This window comes from Coregonus lavaretus, assembly GCF_964263955.1.
Source record: "Coregonus lavaretus genome assembly, contig: HAP1_SCAFFOLD_1149, whole genome shotgun sequence".
NCBI classification, from domain to species: Eukaryota; Metazoa; Chordata; class Actinopteri; order Salmoniformes; family Salmonidae; genus Coregonus; species Coregonus lavaretus.
In genome coordinates, this window is record NW_028157391.1 from 117,780 (window position 1) to 138,739 (window position 20,960).

The 20,960-nt window shown below is 43.6% G+C and overlaps 1 protein-coding gene across 1 annotated transcript in view; it reads right to left on the bottom strand.

Moving 5' to 3' along the window:
* Positions 1–20,010, bottom strand: part of LOC311125484 (uncharacterized protein) — a gene marked incomplete at both ends in the record, with an annotated part of 50,673 nt that extends 30,663 nt beyond the window's left edge. Inside the window, one exon of the mRNA XM_084199534.1 lies at positions 19,765–20,010. Within this exon, the coding sequence (XP_084055660.1) occupies positions 19,765–20,010 (246 nt within the window). The remainder of the gene's footprint in view (positions 1–19,764) is intronic.
* Between the last annotated feature and the right edge of the window lie 950 nt (positions 20,011–20,960).

Consider the following 20,960-nt stretch of genomic DNA (forward strand, 5'->3'; position numbering starts at 1 on the left):
CCCTCGGCCCCAGTCTGGGCCAAGCCTGAGTAATGCTCTGGGGCTCTGAAATCATTTCCACTTGGACCAGGAATGAACCCGGCTCAAATTGGATTCGTATGCTCTGAAAGGCTGACAAGAATCCCTCCGGTCTTCATCCAAGCGCAGTAGCTCCCCCCTCAGGTTGAAGGACCTCTCTGTCTGTATCTCTCTCTAGCGCTGCTTGATAGCCATTCTATGATATGCCTGCAACGCCCTGTTATCAAAGGCCTTGTCTGTCTGCTTAAGGAAAATATAGTGAACTGTAGATCTGTGGCTGATTGACTGAAACGTTGCCCCTGATGTTATCTGTTGGGGACCCTGTAGGAGTGATAAACTCTTGGTCTACTATCGTCTACAGGACATAGGTTAAAACATGTCCCACACTGTGGAGGGGCAGCCAGGCAGGGAGCATCAACAGAGTGTAAGGGAATAAACCTAAATTATGAAAGACCATGGTCCGTCTGCTCCAGCTCAAATCAAAGAGAATGAGGGGAGAGGAGGGGGAGGACAGCGGGAGGAGAGGGGAAGGAGAGGGGGAGGATGGATGATGTTCTTAGCTCTGACAGTGTGGCAGCTTGTAAAACCTTTGCCTTATCGCTCAACAATCAGCCTAATTATGTTATTTGAAGGGGCCCAATTAATCCGCCATTGTCAGCCGGCGGCTAAGTGTTTCTCTTCCCACATCCAGAGGAATCCGCAATTAACCGGAGACAAATTTATTTAGTGACACTTCTCAGCTTCTGACTCCCTCCAATTATCACTAATCAATTCCAGAGAGAGCCCATGGAGCGCGGGCGGGGTCACTGTAATTTGTAGAGGGAGCGTCAACAGAACCCTGCGAGCATCCATAGAAAGGCCAGACGTGTCAACACTGTCAGGGTGCCTGCAATAAGCAGAGGAACCGGGCCTGATGAATTGCAACGAGGCCTCCCAGTCTTTCAGCCAGGAACAGCCAATCTCGCTCCAGAGTCTGTGTTAATTGAAAAGCGTCTGCAGCAGGTGGACCGGGTCCCACACACATCAACCCCATCTTGGCTGTCACTACGCTCCCCTCGCTCCCCTGGACATGCCTGGGCCTAGCCTGATTGGTCACCTCATCTCCCGGCTGTTAATGACTATTAGGTGCCCATTGGATTACCGCACGTTCCGTGTTTAAAGACTCTCTGCTGCCAGTGGAGCTGAATGATGAATCTCCGTGGGACAGTGGAGTAGAGGCCGCTGGTGAATGGTAATGTTTTAGAGCCAGTAAGGCTAGGTGAATGGTAATGTTTTAGAGCCAGTAAGGCTAGGTGAATGGTAAGGCTAGGAGAGGATACATTTCCTTGTATAATAGAAGAGCGGGATTGTTGAGAGTAGGTAATAGCAGGCATACACTTGCTATTCTTAGAGCAAAGTAGTTGACAAGGTAATTACTATTCCTGTAAGCCCCCCAAAATTGCACCCTATTAATTTCAAGATATGCCATCCAAGACGTTTACAGAAACCAAAAATGAACAAAGTGTCCATACCTTGCCATTTGAAGTATGAAAACATAGCATCCCTTACAAAGTGTTGATGGAACAAATCTAGGCGTACAGTAAAAGAATGGCTGAAGGCTCTCAGGCCACAAACGACCATGAGTGTGAGATCACAACAAGGTGAAATAAAAACTCCTTCTCCACACCTTTCATAGTTTTGGATGATTGGACCTCAGCCCTTATTGATGGTACAGCTCTCTGGGATTCTCTACAATCTCCACAATCTCCCTCAAACCAAAACACACACAGATTGAGCAATGCATTTACTGCAGAATTGTGTGTGTGTGTGTGTTTGTTTGTACAGTGGGGGAAAAAAGTATTTAGTCAGCCACCAATTGTGCATGTTTTCCCACTTAAAAAGATGAGAGAGGCCTGTAATTTTCATCATAGGTACACGTCAACTATGACAGACAAAATGAGAAAAAAAAATCCAGAAAATCACATTGTAGGATTTTTTATGAATTTATTTGCAAATTATGGAAGGAAAATAAGTATTTGGTCAATAACAAAAAGTTTCTCAATACTTTGTTATATACCCTTTGTTGGCAATGACACAGGTCAAACGTTTTCTGTAAGTCTTCACAAGGTTTTCACACACTGTTGCTGGTATTTTGGCCCATTCCTCCATGCAGATCTCCTCTAGAGCAGTGATGTTTTGGGGCTGTCGCTGGGCAACACGGACTTTCAACTCCCTCCAAAGATTTTCTATGGGGTTGAGATCTGGAGACTGGCTAGGCCACTCCAGGACCTTGAAATGCTTCTTACGAAGCCACTCCTTCGTTGCCCGGGCGGTGTGTTTGGGATCATTGTCATGCTGAAAGACCCAGCCACGTTTCATCTTCAATGCCCTTGCTGATGGAAGGAGGTTTTCACTCAAAATCTCACGATACATGGGCCCATTCATTCTTTCCTTTACACGGATCAGTCGTCCTGGTCCCTTTGCAGAAAAACAGCCCCAAAGCATGATGTTTCCACCCCCATGCTTCACAGTAGGTATGGTGTTCTTTGGATGCAACTCAGCATTCTTTGTCCTCCAAACACGACGAGTTGAGTTTTTACCAAAAAGTTATATTTTGGTTTCATCTGACCATATGACATTCTCCCAATCCTCTTCTGGATCATCCAAATGCACTCTAGCAAACTTCAGACGGGCCTGGACATGTACTGGCTTAAGCAGGGGGACACGTCTTGCACTGCAGGATTTGAGTCCCTGGCGGCGTAGTGTGTTACTGATGGTAGGCTTTGTTACTTTGGTCCCAGCTCTCTGCAGGTCATTCACTAGGTCACCCTGTGTGGTTCTGGGATTTTTGCTCACCGTTCTTGTGATCATTTTGACCCCACGGGGTGAGATCTTGCGTGGAGCCCCAGATCGAGGGAGATTATCAGTGGTCTTGTATGTCTTCCATTTCCTAATAATTGCTCCCACAGTTGATTTCTTCAAACCAAGCTGCTTACCTATTGCAGATTCAGTCTTCCCAGCCTGGTGCAGGTCTACAATTTTGTTTCTGGTGTCCTTTGACAGCTCTTTGGTCTTGACCATAGTGGAGTTTGGAGTGTGACTGTTTGAGGTTGTGGACAGGTGTCTTTTATACTGATAACAAGTTCAAACAGGTGCCATTAATGCAGGTAACGAGTGGAGGACAGAGGAGCCTCTTAAAGAAGAAGTTACAGGTCTGTGAGAGCCAGAAATCTTGCTTGTTTGTAGGTGACCAAATACTTATTTTCCACCATAATTTGCAAATAAATTCATTAAAAATCCTACAATGTGATTTTCTGGAATTTTTTTACTCAATTTGTCTGTCATATTTGACGTGTACCTATGATGAAAATTACAGGCCTCTCTCATCTTTTTAAGTGGGAGAACTTGCACAATTGGTGGCTGACTAAATACTTTTTTCCCCCACTGTATGTGGTGTGTGCGTGTGTTTGTTCGTTAACATGTTTGTGTGTGTTTCTTGGGCCCTCCCAGGTAGGTTGCTGTCCCTCAGGCTAGCCCTCCACCACCACCACTCTGTCTGTCAAAGCAGCACCAAGGTCAGTGATGCTGTGAAGGCAAGCCCACTCACTGGAATAACCATGTTACAAACCCGCCGTAAACGCCACTAATATTTAATGCCTTGCTGTCAAGACTGAGGGCCCTGGGCAGACAGTGGAACTGTGCACTCAAGTGTGTTTGTGTGCCAGTGGTTGTGCATTTAGGTACCCTAGCGGTCAGAGCGTAACCAAAATACCGAATAACCTAGCCAACAAGGTGAAAAAAATAAACACATTTCACTGCACCTATCCAGTGTATGTGACAATACAACCTTTTTCTTTTTTTACTGTGAGTGGAAAATCAGAGTGAGTGAGTGAGTGAGTGAGTGAGTGAGTGAGTGAGTGAGTGAGTGAGTGAGTGAGTGAGTGAGTGAGTGAGTGAGTGAGTGAGTGAGTGAGTGAGTGAGTGAGTGTGTGTGTGTGTGTGTGTGTGTGTGTGTGTGTGTGTGTGTGTGTGTGTGTGTGTGTGTGTGTGTGTGTCTGACTACATTATCCAGCTGACCAATAGCAAACCTGATCCATATCCTCCTGAATCTGCTCAACTGTACCAGACCTTATTATCTGACCTTTTAAGATTCATAACAACAATACTGCTGAGCCTCGAGAAATCACCTTCCTTCCGCATTCACTCTGCAATGCTACTATTCTCCCACCACAGAATCATAGCAAGCCAAAGGCTTATCCAGCCACATCAGGTGAGTGAGGAGAGAGAGAGAGATAACATCAGACTGGCTCTAGCTGGATCAGGATGGAACGGCGCCTGCTGTGTTAAGGCCAGGCTAATGATAGCAGCACTCTGTGGGCGGATGACACCAGATACACTACATCCTTCTGGGCTGCCACTATATAAACTTCCTATGGCTTATAGAGGGGCAAGGAAATAGGAATTGCGGAAAAGACTCCAGTGATGAAACTGAGAAACGAAGAAACTAGTATCAGTGATGTCGGCCATATAGGATCCAATGAAAAGTCAATGTGGGGCACATAGAGTACAGTGGGGAAAAAAAGTATTTAGTCAGCCACCAATTGTGCAAGTTCTCACACTTAAAAAGATGAGAGAGGCCTGTAATTTTCATCATAGGTACACGTCAACTATGACAGACAAAATGAGAAAAAAAATCCAGAAAATCACATTGTAGGATTATTATGAATTTATTTGCAAATTATGGTGGAAAATAAGTATTTGGTCAATAACAACAGTTTCTCAATACTTTGTTATATACCCTTTGTTGGCAATGACACAGGTCAAACGTTTTCTGTAAGTCTTCACAAGGTTTTCACACACTGTTGCTGGTATTTTGGCCCATTCCTCCATGCAGATCTCCTCTAGAGCAGTGATGTTTTGGGGCTGTCGCTGGGCAACACGGACTTTCAACTCCCTCCAAAGATTTTCTATGGGGTTGAGATCTGGAGACTGGCTAGGCCACTCCAGGACCTTGAAATGCTTCTTACGAAGCCACTCCTTCGTTGCCCGGGTGGTGTGTTTGGGATCATTGTCATGCTGAAAGACCCAGCCACGTTTCATCTTCAATGCCCTTGCTGATGGAAGGAGGTTTTCACTCAAAATCTCACGATACATGGCCCCATTCATTCTTTCCTTTACACGGATCAGTCGTCCTGGTCCCTTTGCAGAAAAACAGCCCCAAAGCATGATGTTTCCACCCCCATGCTTCACAGTAGGTATGGTGTTCTTTGGATGCAACTCAGCATTCTTTGTCCTCCAAACACGACGAGTTGAGTTTTTACCAAAACGTTCTATTTTGGTTTCATCTGACCATATGACATTCTCCCAAACTTCAGACGGGCCTGGGCATGTACTGGCTTAAGCAGGGGGACACGTCTGGCACTGCAGGATTTGAGTCCCTGGCGGCGTAGTGTGTTACTGATGGTAGGCTTTGTTACTTTGGTCCCAGCTCTCTGCAGGTCATTCACTAGGTCACCCTGTGTGGTTCTGGGATTTTTGCTCACCGTTCTTGTGATCATTTTGACCCCACGGGTGAGATCTTGCGTGGAGCCCCAGATCGAGGGAGATTATCAGTGGTCTTGTATGTCTTCCATTTCCTAATAATTGCTCCCACAGTTGATTTCTTCAAACCAAGCTGCTTACCTATTGCAGATTCAGTCTTCCCAGCCTGGTGCAGGTCTACAATTTTGTTTCTGGTGTCCTTTGACAGCTCTTTGGTCTTGGCCATAGTGGAGTTTGGAGTGTGAATGTTTGAGGTTGTGGACAGGTGTCTTTTATACAGATAACAAGTTCAAACAGGTGCCATTAATACAGGTAACGAGTGGAGGACAGAGGAGCCTCTTAAAGAAGTTACAGGTCTGTGAGAGCCAGAAATGTTGCTTGTTTGTAGGTGACCAAATACTTATTTTCCACCATAATTTGCAAATAAATTCATTAAAAATCCTACAATGTGATTTTCTGGATTTTTTTCCCTCAATTTGTCTGTCATAGTTGACGTGTACCTATGATGAAAATTACAGGCCTCTCTCATCTTTTTAAGTGGGAGAACTTGCACAATTGGTGGCTGACTAAATACTTTTTTCCCCCACTGTATAAACCAATATTATAGTACAGAAATTGCCATTTTGTGCCGGTGGGCTCTAAGAATAGCTGTCTCCTCCTGACCTTGGTGGCCTTCTCTCTTTCTGCTATAATCCTCAAGAGCGGCCTGCGCTGTATTACTTTCACTCAGACAGCAGTTTAAGTGCGGTCCACACCAACACTGTGCAAACACCAGCACCCGGGGATGCTTTCCATTTAAAACAAGCAGTGGGAGCGCATTAACATTTCAAGATATTATTTCAAAAGGGGAAATTGCTGCTGAATATTTTATGCGTTTGGTATTTAGCCCTCTGACTCACCGCCCACCGCAGCAGACAGGAGGGAGCTCTGTGGAGTGCTGTGGGGTCCGAGGTGAGGGGTGAGATCTCAGAGAGGATGAGGAGTCCAGGGGGAGACGACCGACAGCGGCGGTTAAAGAGCGAGAGAGATCAGCGGTGCTGTGATATGAGGAACTCTACTGGTGACCAGTCTGCACTCTGAGAACCAGTTATGTTACAGGGTCATTAATTAAACTAGGGAGTGAGTGAGCATGAGAGAGAGAGAGAGTGAGAGTGAGAGTGAGAGTGAGAGAGAGAGAGAGAGGAAGAGAGAGAGAGAGGAGAGAGAGAGAGAGAGAGAGAGAGAGAGAGAGAGAGAGAGAGAGAGAGAGAGAGAGAGAGAGAGAGAGAGAGAGAGAGAGAGAGAGAGAGAGAGAGAGAGAGAGAGAGAGAGAGAGAGAGAGAGAGAGAGAGAGAGAGAGAGAGAGAGAGAGAGAGAGAGAGAGAGAGAGAGATAGAGAGACATCCTCCGGATAGAGAGAGACAAAGGCACAGTCTTTGGTCCGCCCAACAGAGAGATGCCCATCGGATTCATTACCCTGTAGAATGAACTTTGTGCTCACTGGGCTCACTATTTTAAAGAGGTCTGCAACTGGCTGCCTGTTAGTTACAGTAAAACAACAGTACAGTGCATTACTGTAATCTTATGGGGTTTGTAATTTACAGTATTTTACTGTAATTTCATGGGATTGGTGCAAGTGGGTTGGCTGCTAGGTAATGTGTTTAATATTACAACATATAAATGAATGCCAGATTAGAAGCCTTTGTTAAGGCCTCCAGAAGTCCAAGTGATATAAAATACCCCATTTTGGTATTTTACAAAACAGTTACAACAGGTCAAAACAGACCAAAGGACAAGGCAAATACTCAACCATTAAAGGTATAAAGGATGAGTAAGTTATTTCAGAAGCTTGCAGATTCGGTACTGCAAATCCTAATAAAACCACATCACATTTTGAAGTTCACTTCCCTTGCTTTATGTAACAACAATCTAGTAAATATGTTTTGTGGGTCAGAGTGCAGTACTTATTTAGTTTCATAGCACCAACGTTTGCTAGCAAGTCTCTCACATTGGCTTTAGCCAGGGCTTGCCCTGGTAAATCCAGGAGGGTTGCATAGCAACAAGTGCCTCGGAGGGAGGCAACGTCTGCATAACCAACAAATCCCATGATTTGTGAATCTGTTTGGACCGAACAACTAGCGCGACAGCTCAAATGGCTTTGAAAAAATATGATTTTGGCTAAAAGGGAGAAGTATCTAACAAAACAACTACATTATGGTATTCACTTATCATAAACTATTTACATATAATAGAAATGTGGTTACATTTGGGGAGACATTTCTAAATTACTAAACCTTTAAGAATGTGTCCCCTATAAATATTTCATTGATGGGGCACTACTACCACATATCAGTTAAATTGGTACAGCACTATCACAAATGTGTGGCACAAATGTAGCCTCTTGCAAGGAACACCTCAATATATATATATAAATATATTATATAATAAAATATATGAATGAGCCAGAAAACAATACCATACACACACTAGTGGTCAAAAGGTTTTTAGCACTCCAAAAAACAGTACGGTACTGTATTCTGTGGGGTGGAATTACAAGCCTTCGAAATACAGCAAAACCTTTATCTCTTACTTTAGAGGTGCTTTGATTTTGTCTACCTTTTGCTCTTTGTGTGGCGTTCTATTTTGAACATTCGCAAATACAGTAAGTGAACATATTTTACGGTAAAGTCCAAAATACATCAAATATTACGGTAACATCCAAAATACATCTAATATTTCCCGGCCGTTGAATATTTTACCACAATGCAACGTAATTTCATGAATCTACTGTATTCAGTTTATACTGTTGATTATACAGTAATTTACCATAAAAATAACATGAGGGTTTGGCATTGTACCATATCATATATTCCACACCACAGAATTAAAACAAAACTACTGCCAAATTAACAGTTAAGTCAACTCTGGCCACTGTTTTGACAGACCTGGCAGACCACACCCACACACACACACACCGTCTAGTGTTCCAGGGTTAATCAGCTTAGCGTTGCTGGCCTGGTGGTTTGGCTGACTGCTAATATTGGACAGACTGAATAACAGCAGCTCCTCAACCCCTCCTCAACCCCTCAGAGGAACAGAGGGGCGAGGGGGCTCCCCCTCTCAGGGCCAAGTCCTCCCCCTGGCCCCTGAGGATCCCCTCTGAGCCGCCCCTGTCCCATGGGTCAACGACAGGAACCCCGCCCCATCTGGGGGCCAACTCCACTGGGAGAAGGAGGGCATGTTTCCCCCTGTCTGCCTCTCACACCCCTCCAACTCCTCCATCCCCCAGGGCACTCCAGCCATCGTCTGCAGGCAATTATTCCTACACCCTTTTGTTTTGCAAATAGGTTATCCCACATCATTTTGCATACACTCTCCTGGCTCTGAGCACTAGGGACCAACCGGACAAGTACTCTGTGTTGATTTGTGTGTATGATCCGGCCCCTTTCAAAGGAACACTGGTTCTGTTAGCCCGCCCCTTTGTCAGCTGTCATCATCTTAAAACTGCCGTCAAACCCCGGGCATACATACGTAAATGGCAGGATCTATAGTACATTAAAATATAATTACAGCCTGTGAATGTGAGATGATGTGGATGTTTGTTGAACTGTAAAAGACATGGAACGTGATTACTAGCTCACAGATATATTATTTTCAATTCAAATGCAAGCCTATACAGTTGATAGACCCTTGAAATGTGTCATATTATCCTTTGAACATACTTGAATACTAAAACACATACAACTGAACATAGTTTGATACTATTCCCATAGTATTTCATCTTTCACTTATCCTTCCTCTTAATTGTACTTGTTTACAGAAATACGCTGAACAACATACAGTCGATGGAATAATTTGACTTTGGATTACAACAAATGTATAGTACACCATGATGTTGTTAACAAGGTAATACTATATGCGCTGCAGCGATGGACTGTATTATTATAAACAACATAGGCGTATGAACTATCGTGTTACAGAGGTATTTTATTATCTCTGACAATGTTTTGATGGCAATATTTCATCGCCACATTAGGCATCCATTACAACACACCACAGGACACATCACCATGACACCTGCATCACGGCGCGGGATCTGCTGCTACGCCTGCTAAATGAAACAACTCAAGAGGCCTCGCATTGCATTTGTCTTTGAAAGATGGCAGCAGAGCTTCTTCTACCTCTGTCTTTCAAATGGGAACAGTGACCCCCAATGGACGGCAAGATCCTGAAAATCCCCATTAAAGGGTTATATCACCAGCTTGGGTTTACCATCCCCCAACTGGTACATGCAGTACTACTCTTATACAGCAGGGGTCACTGTTGTCGTGCAGTATAACCAGGCTTCTGCAGTGGGCTAAAAGGGGAACTGACTGTGCTGTGCAGCTCAGCTGATAAAATCACATCTGTTTCAGTGACACCACTAATCCCATTTAATCCATCTGAGTTTATGTCCAGCTTTGCTGGCCTCCAGACACAGGCTATGAAAACAGGCCAGGGGCCACAGATTCCATTAATGTATTGACCCTAATGGTCTAATTTGGACCACAGTGGTGCTTAAACACATGCAGGCACGCAGAGGCACACACACAAGCAAACATACAGGCACGCACGGAAACTCACACACCTACCCATCCACCATCCGCCCATCCGCCCATCCACCATCCGCCCACCCACCATCCGCCCACCCACCCGCACACACATGCAAATGCAAGCAAATTACTCTTTAAGCCAAATAATGATGATTGGAATCCTATAAAGAAGTAGTGTGTATTTGCATACATTATAGATATAATATTGTTCCTAACCACTGTATGAAGTAATCAATGTAGTTACAGTTTAATAACATCGAAGTACATAAAGCTGAATCAACGTATCAACACCATCACAGTGTTCTTTCCCAATGACCAAGCCCTGTCTGTTGTCTTTCCTCTTAGCGGGCCTGTCACAACAGACAGGGTTCTGACAAGAAAGCTCCTTTAAAAAATATATATTGAACAGAATATTAAAGTAAAACGTCAATCCAAAATAAATTGACATCCACAAACCAAATAAAATAGAACACAAAAACAAAACATCCACCACACAACACACACAACAACATGCCAGCACTCGCCCACAATCCCACACACAAATACAATCTAGCCCTCTGCCTCCCAGAACGCAACAGTCAGAACCAGGAAACTCGGAAATCCCAGATCCGCCAACCAGCCGAACGTGACACCTGCGCACAATCAGCCAGCAATTCGGAAACCCCCGAGCCCCCCAGCCCCAACCGGCACGCAAACGCGGCACAAGTAGCCGTTACCTACACTCAAGCACCACACTCCCCGAGATAGTTCACATACGGCCTCCAAACTGTGTCAAATAAGTCCGTTTTTTGTTCGACTTTATAGTATATAGAATCCAATGGGATTTAGCTAGATAGTTCAGTCCTCCAGTTTGTTATTGAGGGTGAATATGAGGCTTTCCAATTGATGGCTATCATTTTTTTGGCAGCAATTAGACCTAGATTACAAATCTTTCTCTGATATTCATCACCAATATTTACATTTCCCAACAGACATAATCGTGGAGATGGGTGGATCTAAATTCCTAGAGACAATGAAATGATAGCACATACATTATCCCAAAATGGTGTTAGGCTGTAACAGAACCACAGCATACAATATATAATATGGTTTGTTCTTTTTGCATCTCCAACAGAGATGTGACATTTCTGTGTGCATTACATGCATTCTGGCAGGAGTGTAATAAGTCCTATGAATTATCTTAAATTGCAGTAGTTTGTCTTAGGTTTTAGGAGCAGGTATATCTGTGACCAATGGTTCTCATCCATTTCTTCCTTTAGATCTGTTTCCCATTTTTTCCTTATAGGTTCTGAATCAGGTTTCAACCAACCCTTGCTATAACTTGGCAATTAACTTATTTGGCGTAGCAGCTTCTTTCAGTATTTTTTCTATGCTATATGCCTTAGGTTCATCCAGATTCTGTTGAAGCGATTTAATACGACTTTTGAGGTGTAAGAACGTAAAGAAATCGGCCTTGGATAATCCAAATCTTTCTTGTAATTGATTGAATGACAGTAGAGAGCCATCATAATACTCATGATGCCACTTTGGAACCAGGATTTAAAGGTGATATCATTAAATGCTGGAGGTAAGGTGGGGTTATTCCAAATAGGGGTGCCTGGCGATATTGATTCTTTCCACCTCGTGAATTTATGTACATTTTCCCAAATACGAATGGAATTGAGAATTGGATTGTCTGTTTCTTTTCTTCAACGTCTTGGACCGGAAGTAGTGAATATATTTTAGATCATAATATATTACATTTATGTCTTTGATAGTCCTCAATGCACAAGGATAGTCTGTTGTCCATTGTTTAAGTGAACGCAGTTGCGCAGCCCAGTAATACATCTTCATATGAGGTAGTCCAAGACCTCCAGCTTTATAGGGGAAGTGCAATTTGACTCTTGAGGTCTTTCCATTCCAAATAAAGTTGGAGCAGGCCATTTATTTTACTTAAAAAGTTGGATGGAATTGAAACTGGCAAGACATGGAATAAATACATCAACCTTGGTAATATATTCATTTTGATTAAGTTGACCCTACCTAACATAGAAACAGGGAGAGATCTCTATTTATTAAAGGAAAGTAATTGATTTGATATTCCTCCTCCAGATTGCATGGTATCAGTACACCCAGATATTTCATATGTGTCTTTGTCCATTTCCACTTAAATGTACTTTCTAAGCTTGAAAAGTTATAATTAGAAATAGGCATTATTTCAGTTTTCTGAAATACAGCACCATATATGTCCAACAGTAGTAAAATAAATGACAAACAATGTTCTGGTTCAGATAAATAAAGTAATATATCATCTGCATTCAATGATATCACATGTTGATCTCCACCATTCTCTATGGCCCAGATTGAGCCATGAGTTCTAATTATTTATGCTAGGGGTTCTGTGGCTAAAGAAAATAAATAAATCAACAAAAGAGATCTTAACAACATAATGGGTTCTTCTTTCAGGAGGCCCAGAGGCCCTTCCCCCATTCCCTCCCCACTAACAAAAAGTAATGCCTATCTCTCACCAATTCAGAAATTCAGTCTATATATCGCCCAGCTCTACTCTATTCACTATTATACTTATATTTAATAACTATACCATAACAAACCAGTCAACGTACGTATTATTATCACAGTTCTACAAAAATGTCTGAAAACCAAATTACTGCATAATCACATTCATCAGCCCACTAACGAACATTACGCTTATCTGCCTGCCACCACTATAGATCAATCAAAACGTAAAAGCAACGTCAGCCAAACGATAGATCTAAGAGCCGGTATCTACAGCATGTTCTTGCTTCTCCAGGCCAGACCGGTCTACTACTAACCCAGACCATTACTGCACCAGACCTTATATGAAGGCCATGTCTCTTCAACCTTGCTAATTCAATGTTCCCTGCCTTCATTGTCCCTGAGTGCTACTGCTGGGTTTCCAACAGCCTCTACCCCGGCTGCAGCAGGAAACAGCTCAATAAGGATGGACTGCTAGAGGTGGGACGTGTGTCTGCGTGGGTGTGTGCACTGTGCCCGCTATGCCCTGGCCAAATGGCTAACATGCTCCAGCATTAATCATGACTTACCGCCCCATGCAATATTCACCTGACTAAGTGCGGCGGGCCAGAGCTGTGTGTGAGTGATTTGATTTGGGCTGTGTTTTTTTTCACTCTCTCTTTTTTCGCTGAGCACCATGCAGTGCTGAGAGATTGATGTGTTGGCCCAGGGGACCTGTGGAATAATGGAGCCGGTAGAGGAAGGAGAGTCCTGAGAGGACCAGCAATACTGGAGTACAGTAGGCCTGGGTCTAGGGCCCTGGGGTTGGGGTATAAGGCTGAGGACTGGTGTATAGGGTTGGAGTAGTTTTGGTGCAGGGACTGGGACTGGGCCTACGGCTGGAGTTATCAGAACCTCCTACTCAGTGCAGTATCATTTGTAATTTGAACACTAGTGGGGCTAGGGGTTAGGGCTAGGGCGATAGGGTTAGTGCTGGGAATGGGATTGGGACTAGATTTATAAGTGCCCCTCCACTCAGCACAGCACCATTTGCAATTTGAACACTGCCGGATGCTTTCATTCATTTTCCCTCTGCTCCCCAGACGTCCCCTGGCACTGTGGGCAGGAGGCTGCCGTCCAAAAGCAAACAAGGTGGCCACACTAGAGCCTACTGAGGAGGCTGGAGTCCTTAGACAAACTCTGGAGTGTGGTAGAAAATCTTCTCCGAGCAGAAAATAGACCATTTAGATTACTCTGGACACACCTTGAGGCAATGGATTTACACCAGTCAAGTCATAGCTACATAGAGATTTTACATGGACATTTCAGTGAGAAAATGTCTACAAAGTCTAGCCTGTTCCTGTTATGACTCTATGTTTGCTAGATTAAGTTTAGACAATAATAGACTGTAATACTTCATTGACTTCCTCTGAGGAAATGATCTGCACAGTCTTGTGTAACAGAATATTAGATAATATAACATAATGCCATTACTAAATCCTTCTTGTTTTATTATGCTTAGTTAACAGTTGCTATTCTCCTCCAACACATACGACAACACAGAGACAGGTAGGGAGACAGTGAGAGCAGAGTGACACTGCCAGCCAAACACTCATCTTCTCTCTTCTTCTCATTGATGCAGCAGCAAAAGACAATTAGCCCCAGCAGCATATTCATCATGCATATGTGTTTGTGTTACCAGCAGCCCACTAATTGGTCCGTCAACTTCTATTAGCACTCCCACTACTCTGCACATCGCTGTCTCTGACCTTCTCTTTATCTCTCCTCAGTGAGTCTAGACTACCCTGCTGAGTTCAGTACAGATACCTTACCTGGACTGTGTTCATTAGGGCACACCGTCGCAAAATGTTTTGCACGGAAAACGAAAACGAGTGTTTCTTGTTGGACAAGTTCAGATAGTAAAAAAAAGAAGAGAAAAAATAGAGAAATATGCACATCCAACTTATCAGGTGCAGGACAGAAGAACATATTAAAAAATTAAGGAATGTCCGCAACTCTGTTATTCTCCCATGGTGATTTAATCAGACACACAAAATAGGCTACGTTTTGATCCAACTCGCATCGAAACTTAGCCTATTTTGTGCGTCTTATTAAATCACCATGGAAGAATAACAGTTGCGGACATTCCTTTTTTATTTGACAAGTTCAGATAGTACCAGTACCTCCCTTTTACATTCCATTTTGAACAGTTTTCTTCCGTTTTTTTTACCTACTGAACATGACCCTGTGTCCAGCGCCATGCAGCCTTTCATTCCCAACTCTGTTAATAATGCCCCTGTTTGAGTCCCATTGTTAACCTGAATCACAGGGGTCAAGGCCCTCTTATCACAGTACCACTTACAGCCATCAACCAATTACATAACACACAATCACAAAGAACTCTGAATGGCTACATTACAGACCCAGAGACTGGTGGGGGAGTGCTCTGCACTGAGGGGTGATATGCTGTTTGAGTGGTGGGGTGGTGATGGGGGTAATTTGGCGAGAGATCATGTGCTCTGCTGCTGTGGAGGTGTAGAAGGAGGAGGAGGAGGAGGAGCAGGGACAGAAGCTGGAGGAGGAGGGGAGAAGAAGGAGGAGTAGGAACAGGAGCTGGAGGACGAAAAGGAGGGGGAGGAGCAGGGGGAGGAAGAGGAGGAAGAGGGACAGAAGCTGGAGGACGACAGGGGAGGAGAATATGGAGTAGGAACAGGAGCTGGAGGAGGAGGACGAGAAGGAGCGGGAGGAGGAGGGGGAGGCAGAGGGACAGAAGCTGGAGGAGGACAGGGGAGGATAATATGGAGGGGGAGGACATTCAACAGAGCAGATAAGCACAGAGCAGATAAGCTGGGTCTTGGTCTTTATCAGTCAGAGGGATTGTCTCTGCTGCATTACTTTACAACCTAACAGCCTGCACTGTTTTCCCGCCTATCAGGCTTAACAGCCTCCAGCCGCCACCGTTATCCCACTACACAGCAGCAGCAGAGTGAGAGTGAACACAACAGTGAACTATGCCCCAGTGAACAGTTAGCCCTGACTAATCTGATCCCCCCTCCCGGCTTAGTGCTTAAAAACATACCTAGATAGGCTATCCAGTGTGGATCTAATCCTGCACTCCTCCCACAGACATAAATACAGGGTATACAGGATACATCCACAGGTTCATAGACTGATCCTGTGGCTCTGGGTCAGCGCTGATGTCCAAAGGGCTAATAGGCCATGGTTAGTTTAGATATTACCATATGACGTTAGTGAGATCATGTTTACCACGCCAGGGAACAACACTACAGTGTTCTACAGGAGCACCATCGAGAGCATACTGGGTGCACACTGCACCATTGGGTGCATACTGCTTGCCCTCCAGGACACCTACAACACCAGGTGTCACAGGAAGGCCAAGAAGGTAATCAGGGACCTCAGCCAACTGAGCCACGGCCTGTTCTACCCGTTTCAATCACACAGACGCAGGCAGTACAGGAGCATCATGGCTAAAACGAACAGGCTGGCCAATAGCTTCTACCCCCAGACCATCAGGATGATGAATAGCCACCACTAGTCAGCTACCTACTCCCCCTGTCCCGATCCTGCCCCCCGCCACCCCAATGGACAATTACCCTGCCCACATCCCAATGGACATTTATATTTATCATTGTCATAGTTGTAAATATGTATATATTATTGTTTCATTCACACCTGCACTGTTGGAGCTCGGAGCTTAAGTATTTCACTGTACACTGCAACTATTTCGAATCACTAATAGGATGCTAGGCCACACAGCAGGCTGGGAGAGGAGAGTATGATGTTTATTTAGTCTGTGTGTAAGGGCTGGGCAGTGGGCAGGGCTGTTGTTTCACTACAGTCAGCATTATCATGTGTTTTCATAACCAGTTTTGAGGTCATTGAAGATCACAACGCCCTAAGTTGTCACAATTCATCATATAACAGATTTGATCAAATAACTCAGATGTTGTCTTGCCTTGGTACATTTTTACTGAGGTAAAGCAAAAGAGGAGGCCGAGAACTGTGAACAGAACATAATTCTAATAAATTGTTTTTGACATGCCTGCCATACGTGCCTGAGAGCAGAGAAGCTGCTTCTGCTCCAGTTGCCAGCCACGGTAGGTCAGGAAGAGGATAAGAGTACACCGGGGAGATCTCTTCACTGACTGACTTGAAAGCTAGTCAGGCAAAACAGGAGTGTAGAGGAGGAAGGACACGAGGTCCTAGGGTAATTGGTGTAGTTGAGTAAAAAGTCTCAGCTAAGTGCAGTCCTTCTAATATATAGGTTGGTTCAGTGAGGGGGCACTAAAAAGCACACTAAGTCCAAATTCACATGGGCCAAACGCTGACATCAAACCCAGTGAATCTCTTACATACAGACATGATAGTTAGAGCCTTGCTCTTAGGACGCATCTCAAATGGCACCCTATTCCCTTTATATTGAACTACTTTTAAGCAGATGCACTATAAAGTGAATAGGGTGCCATTTAGGACACAGGCTCATCCTCTTTCGACCACAGGGTGTTACTGTGAAAAATCTGTTCACTGTATTTTACCCTACAACATCAAGCAGCTAGCTCTCTATTCAAGTTCCCTCAATAAGCAGCATGATTAGAGGGGATTTGGAGGCTTTTATAATGACTCTCTCTCTTCTCTATGATATCAAAGCAGCTATACGGAAACCTACACGTACATAAACACCATCTTTTATATCCAGATGGCTGCTTTGTTGAGGCTTCCTTCCCCACTACAATTACCATGGTATAAAAGTTATGTGTGTGTGTGTGTGCGTGTGTGTGTGTATGTGTGTTATCGAGGAGGGAACAAACTAAGTTGCCAGTGGGGAGAAGCGAGGATGATAAACAGCCACATGGGCTATAATAGCCTATGTTTACAATGGTGCCAAGGACATTTTCAGTAGGAGATAAAACACAAAGGCTCTCATCAAATCCCATTCACATCTGGAACACTGTGTTTTATATGCATTGGATTCCAGAGGTGCTTTGGAGCTACTTTAGGAGAGTCTGATAACGACTGGAGGAAAGGGAGAAGAGGAGGAGAAGAGAGAGAGAGATATTCTGCCACTGCATTCTCTACAGTCTACATAATGGTTATCCAATCCATGGCATAGTCTAGATATAGGTGTAGATATATTTGATGTAGAACATGTTAACTTCTAGTGATGTCACGATACCAGAATTCTGATTTCAATACCGATACCAGGTTTCGTATCATGATACTCAATACCGAAACGATACCATTGCAGAAAAAGAAAGCATATTAGCCAAACACAGAATAACCTTTGGGCCTCTTTTTAGTTTTTGTTGTACTTTGTGTGAAATTCTAGCACAGATGTAATGGTAGGCTGACTCAGTGTAGCAGATGGAGCTGTGGGCACTTGACATTAGCCTAAAATCCTTCTGGAAAACCATATATGAGACTCAGAGCATACAACATAACTTTACAATTCAATATATATATCAGGGTAAACATTCTGGCCATAATATTAGATCAAATTACATCAATGTTAAAATAAGATGCTGAACCTTTAAGAGAGGCTACTGGCTACAGTAGTCAAGACAAATGCTAGACTTATTTTTGTAGAGCTGTCTTTTTGTATACTATCAACAGTAGCCTATTGCTAATTTGCTACTATGTTCACTACTGAAAGTTTACTTTTGTAAATCACTTTCCCTAAAATAAATAAACTCAGCGAGTGGATTGATGAGTGCTTCTTTTTGCTAGTCTGGACAGCTCGCGTGTGCCACGTGAATGCATCAACTCCCTTGAATGAACGGTGCGTGAATGAACGACCAATCATATTGCTCAAATATAGCATGAGTTTTCAATGTGTAATCTCAACAATGTGGTGCTGACTGCGATGCAGAACCAGCAGTTTGTATGGGAGACTGCGACAGAGCATGTAGGCTAAATGTTCAACTGGAACGCCAAATGTGCTGAGAAATTACTGGTCCAGTCGACAAATCACTAGACAGACTTGATCCTCTCAGTCAGTGTAGGACGTGAGACACATTTAATACAAGACCCAAAAGTAACAAATTCTAGTACCGAACCAATTTTCCAGTGGTGTAAAGTACTTAAGTAAAAATACTTTAATGTACTACTTAAGTAGTTTTTTGGGCATCTGTACTTTCATTTACAATTCATATTTTACTTTTACTTCACTACATTCCTAAATAAAATAATGTACTTTTTACTCCATACATTTTCCCTGACACCCAAAAGTACTCGTTACATTTTGAATGCTTAGCATGACAGGAAAATGGTCCGATTCACACACTTATCAAGAGAACATCCCTGGTCATCCCTACTGCCTCTGATCTGGCGGACACACTAAACACAAATGCTTAGTTTGTAAATGATGTCTGCGTGTTGTAGTGTGCCCCAGGATATCCGTAAATTAAAAAAAACAAGACAATTGTGCCGTCTGGTTTGCTTAATATAAGCAATTTGAAATTATCTATACTTTTACTTTTACTTTTGATACTTAAGTATCCTTTTGCAATTATATTTACTTTTGATACTTAAGTATATTTAAAACCAAATACTTTTAGACTTTTACTCAAGTAGTATTTTACTGGGTGACTTTCACTTTTACTTGAGTCCTTTTCTATTAAGTCATGTTTACTTTTACTCAAGTATGACAATTGGGTACTTTTTCCACCACTGCAATTTTCATGTTATAGTATCGAAAAAGTACCTACGTTTTAACTTCCTTAACAAATCTTATCAAGGAGATATTCTGGTCAGATGAGGAAGGCTCTCACTACACAGCCTCATTATTTGCTTCAATGGCTTCCTGCCCAATTTCTCCTTGTGTCAGACTCTGACTCAAATGGCCTAGCAGTACAGGCTGCCTCTGGCCACCAGTACTGGCCTCAGTCAGTCTGGGCGGGAAGGAACTTCCAACACAGTGAGTGAATCAGGGTACATACAGAACGAGAAACAACACCAGCAACAGGACCACAATGGAAATGAGCCTTCAGCCTTAATTGTGTCAATCCTCCATAACTTTATTAAATGTATGTAATGTAGTCTCCAGCTGAAGCGGCTTTATATGCACTCCAATAGAACATCACACAGCACTCAGGTCTCCCTAAAAGAGGTATTCTGACCTCAATGGTACTTTCTCGATAAATAAAAGTAAAATAAAACCGACCTGTTTGTTCTTCTTGGAGTATGTTTTCTTCAGCAGCCTGTCGTTCATCCTCTCCTGCTCTCTCTGGGCGTGGTTGATGAAGCCGTTCTCCAGGGGGTCCAGGGACGTGGGCATGACGTTCTCCTCCTCCTCCTCGTTCTCCTTCTGTCTCTTCACCACCGTCTCCTGCTGCTTCTCCTCTCTCCACCTCTCCTTCTCCTTCTCTTTCTCCTTCCGCTCCTGAGACTTCAGGGCCCCAGTCTTCTTCTAGAAGAGGAGAGGAAAGAGAGAGAGAAAAGAGGATATTAGCAGCATATTAATGTATGGAAAAATATGATGTGGTGGTTGATGTTGGCGAACAGTCAAGTGCACAGCTGCACCTTTGCTGTGTCGGATTATTCAAAGCAGAAAGAAAGACTATGTACAGCAACACAGTCAGTTGTAGACTCTCAAGACATGTTTAATCCAGTCAACAGAAGCACAATGCCTTCCTCAAGTCCCTAATCATATTATGGCTCTGTCTTTGATAAGGAACCTTTTCTTGAATATACAGTACAGTCTGGAAAAAATGGCCCCTTGTTAGGTTGACAGACAGTTATAGTTAGCTACTGTTACATCATGACCAGGCTACCTCATCTTGATATCTGGTAGTTGAGTCATCCCTAGGTAGGGATGGGTAGTGTATAACCATAATTATTGATTAAACCAGGGAAGAGCTTTGAGGTTAGAAACCTCTCTTGTGAGGGCGACTTGCAAATAACTAGGAGATAACGTTGCAGCCAGGAGACTGATATGGCTTCAGTTACATCATGACATAGCTATTGGTAAACAAACAAAGTCTGAAATAACAGCAGAGGAGAGTCCTACTGGCGGGAGGTGGTGACACTGACACACTGCTGCTTGACGCCACACACAGGGCCCTGCACGGGGTTGTTAGTTTAGATTGCAACATCTGTTCTCCGCTACATGGCTCTGCTAGGCTAGGCTACATTACAGTCACCCCTACCGTGTGGAGTACTGTGGAGAGGGAGCAGCGCCATCTGAATAATCAAATAATTGTCTCGGGGGGGGGCAGCAGATGGCTATCACATTAGCGCTAACACAACAGCACTGATACATTTACAAAGGTGCGTGAGCAAAGCTTTCCTCCAGGCCCTATGTGTTAGTTAGGCACATCGAACACAAACACAAAGAATGGGCGTAAAATCTCTGGGGTG